The sequence below is a fragment of the Calypte anna genome, chromosome 1, assembly GCF_003957555.1.
Source record: "Calypte anna isolate BGI_N300 chromosome 1, bCalAnn1_v1.p, whole genome shotgun sequence".
NCBI classification, from domain to species: Eukaryota; Metazoa; Chordata; class Aves; order Apodiformes; family Trochilidae; genus Calypte; species Calypte anna.
Genome location: NC_044244.1, coordinates 75374324 through 75384703, shown reverse-complemented (window position 1 = coordinate 75384703; position 10380 = coordinate 75374324). Strand labels below are relative to the sequence as shown.

Genomic DNA, 10380 nt, shown 5'->3' with positions numbered 1-10380 from the left:
GGTTTTTATCAACACATCAGTTTTGCCATAAACTACTGCTTTATGCACATTCATTTATTGTGCTTATATTGCTGCTTTCTAGCAGACTGTCCATTTAAGCAGTAGACATCTCGGAGAGCTGGCTAACTAAAAAACCAATATACATATACATTCACACAGATACCTTCCCCCCCCTATATATGTATATATGTATATGTGTCTGTTATTAAAAAAATTCTCTTATTGCTGAACAAAAATACATAGTAGCTTGGGAGAAAATGTACGCAGTCTGATTGTATGCAAAAGGAGGAGACTAATTCCAGAGGTACAGATCCACAGCAGAGGATGCCCAGCTGGCAGCTATCCCCAGCCGTGGCACAGTCTGAAACTGCAGCTTCCCAAATCCTCAGGCTGCAGATCATTCAGGTAAGACAGTAACATAATCACTGTCATCAATTTCTGTGAAGAAAGCAATAATTAAAAAAAAAAGTTATGTCATTGCATATGGTTCCTCTGAAAGCCCAAGGTAATGGCCTGTGGCCCTGTTGCTGGGCAAGTAACAACTCAGTTTGGTTTCCTGGTGTTCTCTGCACTTTTGCAGGGCAAACATTTAGGTCCCATGTCCTGTGGAATGGTTCCTCCAGGAGACCATACGAAGGCAAAGCCTGCATTGTCTTTTCTGAGCCCGCAAGCTCTGTTATCAAATGGTTGTATCCATGTGAGACTCCTTTTCCCTGATGAACAGTCAAATGTCAGAAATCATCCATTCTTAGTAAATCAGAGAATTAGCTGAGGTAGCTATGACTGTAGCATAATACATCCTTTCTTCACTAAATAAATACCCAACAGAAAAGCTCACCTACCAGCCAAGGGAGAAGAGCCAAAAAAGACCTGTTCTCTTCTAGGCCTTTTCAGTTCTACTATGCTTTTTTTGAGAAACCAGAAACTGGATGCTTAGGATTCAGTCTCCAGCAGGGAAACCTACCACCTCTTCAAGCAGCCACCCTCAGACAAGCTGTTCCTAGGCTAGATTAAAAGTGTTCAAAAATGTCCAACAACCAGTATCCTGATCCCAGTCCCTTGAAGTGTTCCACTGGAGCCCTAGCTCCTGCAGGTGCTGTAAAACCAGCTGCCAGAGCAACACCAGATAACAGGACAGAAAAGTCTGGTGCTTGCTTTAGGAAGCACTGTGGTGTTTTACATGTTGCTTATATTTCAGAGAGATGCCCATCATGACATTAACATAGGCTCCCCCTGTGAACATTTAATAATGCAGTCTGAGGGGGAGTTTTGGAATGCTGCGTAAGTGAAATTCAAAATAAAATGGAATATCAACAGTTCCAAAGTAATTTGATTATTTCTAATAGGCTCAGGTTTTATATACAAACACAAACATTTCCACAGTGAAATTAAAGGGTTTGTTTTCCTCCATGTGAGTCCAGACCAGGGCATCATGCATCTTCTAGAAAAGTTTGTGTTGCAGAATTAGGCAATAATTATTACACCTGATTTTTCTTAAAAATACATCCATGCTACTGCATCATTTTCCATCTCCCTGGGGTGGCAATGAAAAAATACTATAAGAACCTTTTTAGAGTATATGAGGCATTTCTTTCTTAGTAGGAGAAGTGATCAAGTAATCTGAAAATATCTCCTTGCTACTGTTTTGGCCAGAATTCTGTTGCTTCACTGACTCCTAAAAATGCAGACCAGTGTATGGTGGTGGGAGCTCACTCCTCCCTATGCTGTCTGCCTGATACAGGGAGCACCACAGCTGTTGTGCAGTTGTTTGCAAAAGAAACCCCAGTATCTGTCCTACTGATAGGAGGTGTGACAGCAGCAGAGAGGCTGGTCCACACAACCACATTTTAGCTAACATTAGCCCTGAGATAGAAATACCACAGAAGACTGGATGTCTCAAAAAAGTTTTTTCTTTTCTCTACTTAATGAAAGGATTTCCCTTGCTCATGTGTTCTCTCAGTGTGAGTCTTGTAACACTTAGGCAAAGGACCTAGAAGAGTTTCAAGGCTATTCTGTGACCTGATGGATGCTACAGCTGAGCATCATACAGCAATAATAGGAAGAATGGCTTTCAAAAGTGTGTGTGGGCTGCTGACAAGATACCAATGGTATCTTTATTCATCCTCCCTATACCAAGGACATAAAAATGACATGGGAGTGTAAAACATGATTTAGTACTTTGCAGAGACCTCCATCTTTATTGTATCCATTTGTGTAATATTTCTGCCAGGTAGAAATATTCTCTGTTGTAAACTGGCAGCTTGGCAGAACCACATATGTAAAACTGGTTCTCAGTCTTTCCTTAGCCTACAAGCATCAACACCCATGAAGCAGTGAGCTGTAAGCAACATCATGCTTTGCATTCTGTATCTCTTGCAATTTTAAGTTGTTAATTTGTAGTGGATATGGGTATGTATCCCGTAAGCTGGGAATAACCATTTTCCAATGAACATAAGAGGAAATATGTTGAACTTCTGTCTTTGTGAGCTGGTCTCAGAGGTCACATAGCAACACTTCCCCACAAACCTGTTAATGCAATCATCTTAAAAAACCCCACAAAGGCAGAGATAAATTTCTCACCATCATAAATGTCATCCTTCTCTGACTTGAACCTCTGGCTTCTTTTTGAGGCCTTCTGCTTGTTTACTGGGTAGAGGAGGTTTGTTATTAGTCCTTGATTTGGCTTTTCATAGTTGTATATTAGGTCCTTTAATGTTTTGAATACCTTCTTTGGAACATGTTCAGAAGTCTGCAAGAAAAATACAGGTTTTTTGTAGCTGTCCTTCACAAAGAGTCCCCTCAATGAAAGGAGCAATAGGTTCTTTCTTGTTTACCAAGAAGCTGCTTTGTAAACAGCTTGATGACAGAATATTGTACTATCCTTAAAACAGTAGGGACACCTGTTTTGTGGCATGGTCATGGCACTAAGAGTAACCTTCTTCACCTTCACACCTTTTTTTTTGAAGAATCTAGTTTTAAAATACTGTCTCCAATGTGTGCTGCAGCAATCCACAACAGCAGTGTCAAAGGGTGGCAGCATTACAGGCTTACCTCTGGTCGTAGAGTACAAGTTTAGGGAAACATAATTAGTTCTAATTTAATAGGTTTAATTTAAACACAGATGTGACAAACAGAAGCCAAACATTTTACAAAACATCAGCACTGTCTGGAAAGGGACATGTGCAGAGGCAGTGGACATGTCTGAGGATCCATATGAAATTCCCTGGCACCAGCTTTCAGTTTTAGGCAGCAGTTTACTATTTATCCAGCATTGTGACCTGCACTGGAGTGTCCTGAGGCTGAACACAGAGGATGACTCTCCTCCTGAGTGGAGGAACAGCATTTTCACAAACTGCTTTTTACTGTGTCGCTTCACAGAGCTGGACTGCACTGTTTCCATGGCACAGCCTCCCTTCATCTGTACAGAGACTTTGCAGCTTTGGGACAGTGACAGACAGTAAGCATATTAATCAGCTTTCATCACAGTGAGGGTCCCACTTCTTGTCATTAAAAGCAAATGGGGCTTTAGTGTCTCTTCATTTGCTACCTAACAAAGAAATGTGTCTCTTGTGTGTTTTCTGCATTCTTTATCTACCCTTCAGCCCTGTATGGAACAGGGTGCCATTGCCTCTATGTACTGGGTCTGGCTGGGATGAAGTTAACTTTCTTTGTAGCAGCCTGTACAGGCCTGTGTTTTGAATCTGAGGTTGTCTCTTTTTCACCCTCTTCTCCTCCAGGGAGCAGGCTGAAGGTGTACAAGATGCTGGGAGGGGGACGGGGACAGAGCAGGACAGTGGACTTGAGCTGACCAAAAGGCTACCCCATCCCATATGACACTGTGCTCAGCAATGAAAACTCAGGGAAAGTGGGGACATTTGTGGTTATGGCCATTTGTCTTCTCAAGCAGCCATTACACACTCCAAGGCCTGCTTTCCAGGAGGTGGCTAGACATCTGCCTCCTGGTAGAAATTAGTGACTAAAACTCCTTCTTTGCTATGCTTGCAAGACAACTTTGCTTCACCTCTTAAACTGTCTTTTATCTTGATGCAGGAGTTTCCTGACTGCTCCTCTTTGTGTTGTTTTCTCCTCCCTGGGGGAGAGCAACTGTGTGGGTGCTTAGCTGCTGGTTAGGGTCAACCTATCACACTTTAGAAAGTTCATGGCTGAATCTGACCCTTAAATCCAAATAAGCTCTACTCCATCACCAATGTGTTATTTCAATCTATTATTTTTAGTAATCCCACACAATGTGACTTCAAAACTTGAAGAACAGGACTCTTCTTTCACATTCTTGGCAAAAACTTGTAAGGAAAGGTTGAGTTAAAAAACCAAAAGTGTTTGAGCTAATATCTGTTAATAGGCATGACAGCTAACCCCAGTAGAGTGGCTATGTCCAAAATAGACTATTTTTTGTCAACAAACCATTCTTCTTTGTGGGAAATTGTGTCTGTCATACTCAGTCCAAGGCACTAATAAGCAAGAAATTACCATTATATGATAGTGTGATGTATCCTTTGTGGAGTGAATTATACATTCCACTTAAATGCCACTTAATTGTTTGGAGTTCTGTTGGTTGTTCTACTACAAGCAGAGGAGTGAGCCAGCTTTCTTGTGTCCTCTCACCTTGCCTAGGGGTTTGATTGATGCAGTCTGCTCTTAAGCTTATTCAAGGAATGAGCAATATAACCCTGGGGTTATCACTTCAAGTGCCTCAGAATTGCACAGAATTATAGATAGGTCTCTTTAAATCAAAAAAGTCATCGCAATATTCCTAATCCCTACAAGATGCTGGTGCAATCGCAGAGCTTTCAAGTAGGAAAAGCTAATAAGAAACAGGAGCAAGTAACAAAATTGATAGATTTTTCTATGCTATCAAAAAGAAACGGTCAAATCAGAAAGAAGCTGTTGCACAAATAACACATCGACTTAGGTTATAAGGGAATTCTACTAAAATAATAGTGTGTATGTAATAACAAGTACAACATTAAAAAGTCAAAAATTGATTAAAGAAGAAAGCAAGCTTGGAAATATTTGCAAAGTTAATGTGTTTATGTGTGCTTATACATATATATCTCAAGACAATGATCTTTAGTGCAAGCTTTACAGATGAAATTAGTTACTCACCTGTATCCTAAAATTTCCTTCGTGTTCCCTGAAGATACGGTAAGTGTAGATGAAGTTTTCAAAGCTGTGAAAAGCACCATTGCATACATTATGCTTTTTATCTGACCACTGCAATCTGCTTAGAATGCTACAGCTTGTCTTCACAGCCAGCTTTTGTTTTTTTGTTTTTTTGTTTTTTTTTTTGGTTTTTCTTGTATCTTAAAGTAAACTGCAACACAATGAAAGACTAAAAACAAAGAAACAAGTCTAACTGGATGCCTGATGCTACATAGCAGCAATTATAGATATATTTGCATTCACTTTTCCATTTGATTCATGTATCAGAGCTTTCAAAATAATTGAGATTCTCTAAGTAATTTAATTGTCTGTTAGCATGATCAGTCATGCATGTTGTTTTCTTAACCTTCAGAAACCCAAGTATTACTTTATCATGTCTTGCCAGTTCATATCTAACCCCTGTACATATCTATGTAGATTTTATTTTGGACCTAATTTATGGCACTCTTTTTTGCCCTACAGAGTGAGGCCACGCATGGTAAATATAGCTAGGAGTTCTGTGTTCAATCTGCAGTCACTGTACCTCATGTAGCATAGACCTTGATAAAAGTATGTCCAGCTAGCTCACCTCCGCATCACCTGCCTGAGCTTTCTTCCAGCTGCTTGGGTACATATTCTATGCTGAATCTTTTACTACTACAGCTCCAATAAAATAGATTTGATAAGTCAAAACAGTGAAAAAGCATCAAGTTTATACATTCAGAAAGGGCTAGATGTCCCTGGGAATTTTTTATCACTTGCTCTGAGGCAGTAAACCACAAAATAGATGCTGGAATTCCACTGCAGGTGCCATGTAAGAGAAGAGTCCTTGCTTCCATAGGGTGCCCAAGGCTTTGTTCACCACAGACAGAATTGCCTAGGGGCACTAAAAAACACTTTGTACAAATGTCATCATGGGAATAAACTGCAAGCAAAGGGCTGGCACATATGCCATCAAGAACTGCAGTATCTCCATCAGCAGTGAGAAGGGGAGCTGCGGCCTGGTTGACTCAGCCTTTACAGCAAGTTGGACTAATTATCAGACAACCTTTTCACAATGGAAGGACAGTGCTATAACATACCTCTTCTTCAAAAATGGAGTTAAAGGAAGGCCTAGATAGCTACAAAGGCAAAAGTGAGGTGCCTTCTTGTAGCAAGACATGTAGAAAGATGAATCTTTCTTCAGGGATCATTGCCTCAAGGTCTGACTTGGTGTCGTGATACAGACTTCTGAGCCATGCTCTAAGTCTATTGCCCACGAAGTGGAACTAGCAAGATTGGTCTGCCACTCAGTGAGCTACCAGCACACTCTCTTGACTAGCTCGGGAGTGAGCTAGTCTGTGGCTGTGAGTTTCACCTTTTATTGGCCCCCTGGTCTTGCACATGCTCAATAGGGGGCCTGCCCTAATTGGGCACAGGTGGATTTCATACCGGCTCACACCCACTTTTGGTAATCAGAGGTGTCTGATTGCTTTGTTCCACTACACCTTCTTTCCATGAAGTCATACTCATCTATGGCTGAGAATAAGGATGAGAGATTGACCTGGAACACAAGACTGCAGTGCTGTATAGAAACAAGCACAGTGGCATGGAGGGATGCTCTGAAAGATTGTTTTCTTTGTGAATGTCTTCTATCATATTGATGGTCAGGATGTGGGAAGAGAAATAGAAAGAAAACCATATTAGTCTAAGTAGTGGAAAAGAACACATCTGTAGAAATTCTGCATCTGCAGTTCACCTTTCACATGAGATCTACTGTTCCTCCTCTGAGGAAGAGAAGAGGTGAGGGGTTTGCCATGGAATACACAAGAGTGCAAAACTGCAGAATGTTTTTCGTGTAATCTGCTTTCCTTGCAGGAGCCCTCAAGTAATTGCAGCACCAAAAAATTTATGCTGTTATTCTTCCCACAATGCCCCCCCAAGGTGACCCCTTGAGCTGTCTATACCATCATGTTTTCCAGATGTGATCATGTACCAGACAGCTTCTATCTAGAATATGTTTGATTTTACCAGAGTACAGCTAGAAGTGTATATGATTCTGTCCATATCCTCAAGAGCATGTATCATCTTAGGCAGTTAGCAGTAGACTGAGTTACTGACCCCAACAACTAAAAGCAGACTCTGTGGTGGAAGGAGGAGACACCATATTTTCTACAAAGTGTGAGACTGGAAATATCTGGAAATAGCAGGTGGTGCTGAAGACATAAGTTGTGCGGGAAAAGTGAATGGAACAAGGATGGAAAAAGCAGAACAGAAGGGAGCGTAGAGTTGACAGAATGAGAGAACATTTCACATCTTGAAATTTAAGATTACTCTGGCTAAGAGTTTCAAAGAACTGATGAACTAAATCTAACACAGTCCTTTATATAAGAGTACTGATTCCTCAGGCATCCCATCCTCTCATCTACTTATCCTCCTCACAGGAGATACCTCCTTAAATGTAATTTTGCAGCTGTATCACAAGAAGGCTGTTGAATTCTTGGTGTGACCTTAGCACCAAGAAAATGACTACACAGGTCCTACTTCTAAGAAAATCTGTCCCCCCTCTTGCCATTTCTCTTCTCCTTACCCACCAGACCCATTGCACTACGTTCCAGTTTCCCTTTTTGTCCCTTTCCCTCTAGTTTGTTTCAAAAGAAATGTGGTTTTGATTATTGATAAAAATTTCTTATGTGTATGATTTTTTTAATTAATTAGATGCAGTGTTACAAAAAATTAATGTCACCCTCAAACACATTCTCAAAGACAGTGTAAAACCTCACAGGGTCAAAGACAGACCCAGAGTTACTGATTTATGAATTTTGAGTGCATTAGGAACAGATCAATTACATATGAAAAGTGTAAAACAGGCTTCTTGAAAGGGGAATGAAAATGCTATTCACTACAGGATAAGCTAATAATAACATTGTAATAATAAAAGCTAAGGACTAGAAGTAGCAAGTTCCTGAGTTTCTGTGCCCATCTTGTTCATGGACTTGCCATAAACTCTTATAAGGACATTATAGCTTTCTGTTTCAGCCTATTCTCTCAAATCAGATAAAATTCCTTTGAAGTATCAGGATAAGCTTTCATCAGATAGAAAGCCTACAAAGAAGGAACTATTTCATAACCGACCTCAGGACTGATCAGTGTCTCAAAAGTGCTAAAGTGTTACTTAATCATTGCAGAGTAAGATTCTTACCATACTTTGGCACAGTAAGCTATTTTCTCTGTTCTTCCCTTATTGTCTGCAAGCAGAGGCCAGCATCAGCAGATGGCAGCCCATCTATCCTCTGTTGTATAAAGGTTTTTTTGCAAATACCATCCTCCCACCACTCTCTTTAAAGGGTGCTTAAAGCAACTGGCATTACCTGAATACTTACACACCCCCTTGGAGTCTATCAGTCTTAGGGAAGAACTATTAATGTTAGAGAAGATAAATGCTTGCCTCTGGATCAGTTTGAAAACTCATTAAAAAATTACTATTACAGTACTTACAAAACACAGAGACACAAGGCTCCTTCCATGCTTTCACTCTCTCGTATTAAATAGCTACCATTCTTTCTCTTCTTGCTGAGTATTTCTTCACAGGTTCTTCTTGTTATTTTTCCATGAAAAAACGGCAGCTCCATGGATGAAAGAAAACAAGCCATCTCGCCTTTCAAACCTATTCCCAAAAAACCCAGAAGCCTGGCACTGAAATAAGACTTATTCCAAACACAGCTGTCTGCAGACAACTGAAACTGGAGGTGCTAAGCTTATACATGAGTTCATCTGTGTTGTTGTCATGGGTTTGTCCACAGTGAATTAAACCAGCAGCCTATGGTTCATGAGTCCACTTAGAGCAGGAAATGGTGGCTGCTACACTGGCCACAGTCCACATCAGAAGGGAAGTGCATTTTGTCACGTTAGATCGCCAGACATTTGAGCTGTGTATCACAATTCTAAGCTATGCACTGGCTAAGCTGACACCCAAGTAGGTATATAATTACTTTAACTTTTATGTTTGAGGTTGCTCAACACCCTGCAGATATTGTTCCTGCTCCTAGTTTTGAAAGATGCTCCTTGTTTTGTTTCATTTCCTAGCTAGATTTGCTTTTTAACACAGCTGTTTTGTTTTTACTGATTTTCCAAGTTTTTCAGCAGTGTTTGAGAATGAGATTTTTCAAAACAGACTATTCTTACCCCCACTCTCTTATTTTTAAAGTATACCTATTTTATCAAAAAAGTTCTGCTACCTCTGTGCCATTTAGGAAACACAGCAGGAAGGAGAAGGGGATCAGACATTGCCTTTCCCGCCCCTGGAAAGCTGCTGTCAGTTCAACAAGGACAGGATACATCTATGTGTAGAAATGCTGCTCCATGATAAAGGAAATGTTTCCCAGCTCCATGGGAGATGCTCTTGAACATTTTATACTTTTCCTGCTGTAAGCCAAGAGCCAGGGGGGCACCACAGAGACCTGGACAAGCAGATGATAACCAGACTGGGTGGTGTATCTGAGGGAGAGGAGACTGAGGGAGGACCTAAAGTTATGGTGGAAGCAGTAATTCAGATGGTGAGAATGGCAAGAGACAGAAAGTCCTCAAAGAAGGGGAGAAGGATCTAAGACCCTTGCAATACAGCCTGCCCTTGAGATGAAAACGTTCAGGTACCTGAGTGCTGGGAAAGGTCTTCCTGATTTGAAAATATGCTGTTTGCATGTTCACTTCCCAGCTCTGACACCTAGGGCCAACTCCTTCTGAACTAGGAAGCCCTTGTGATGGGTCATGATTTCCCTGTTTCCAAGCCATGTCGATGATCCCCTCACATCAAGGCAATGACACCCTGCAATTTCCAGTCAAGATGGTACCATCCAGAGCCACTACTGCCACTTACTCCATTAGTACTGGTGATACTACTCCATTACTACTGGTGACATTGGGCATTTCCAGATGGCATCTTAGCAAAGCAAAAAGGTACAGCATTGTGTCAAAGGAATTTAGAGCATTAGAAAAAGATTCCCCTAAGAGAGAAACCTAGATACAGCAAGTCCAAGGAGAAGCTATTGTTTTGTAGTACAGAGCTAAGGTCTGTACTACAATGACGGCAGACTACAAATAAATCAAGTCCCCATCCCTAAGGGGATAATGTGTGTGGAAATAAATCCTCTTGCCCTCCAAGTGTCCCTAAGAACATACAGAAAAGGTTCTTCTTGCTATCAAATACACCAGCATTTTCCTATGGGCTAAAATGGTTTTGGA

General features: G+C 40.8%; 1 protein-coding gene across 1 annotated transcript; it reads right to left on the bottom strand.

Moving 5' to 3' along the window:
- SH2D1B (SH2 domain containing 1B) lies at positions 1-8827 on the bottom strand. The gene is made up of 4 exons (XM_008496824.2): positions 8638-8827; positions 5125-5188; positions 2581-2749; positions 1-438 (listed from the first exon to the last, which is right to left on the bottom strand). Exons 1-4 carry the CDS (start codon positions 8790-8792, stop codon positions 398-400), a joined length of 429 nt encoding a protein of 142 aa, XP_008495046.2. The 5' UTR covers positions 8793-8827; the 3' UTR covers positions 1-397.
- Between the last annotated feature and the right edge of the window lie 1553 nt (positions 8828-10380).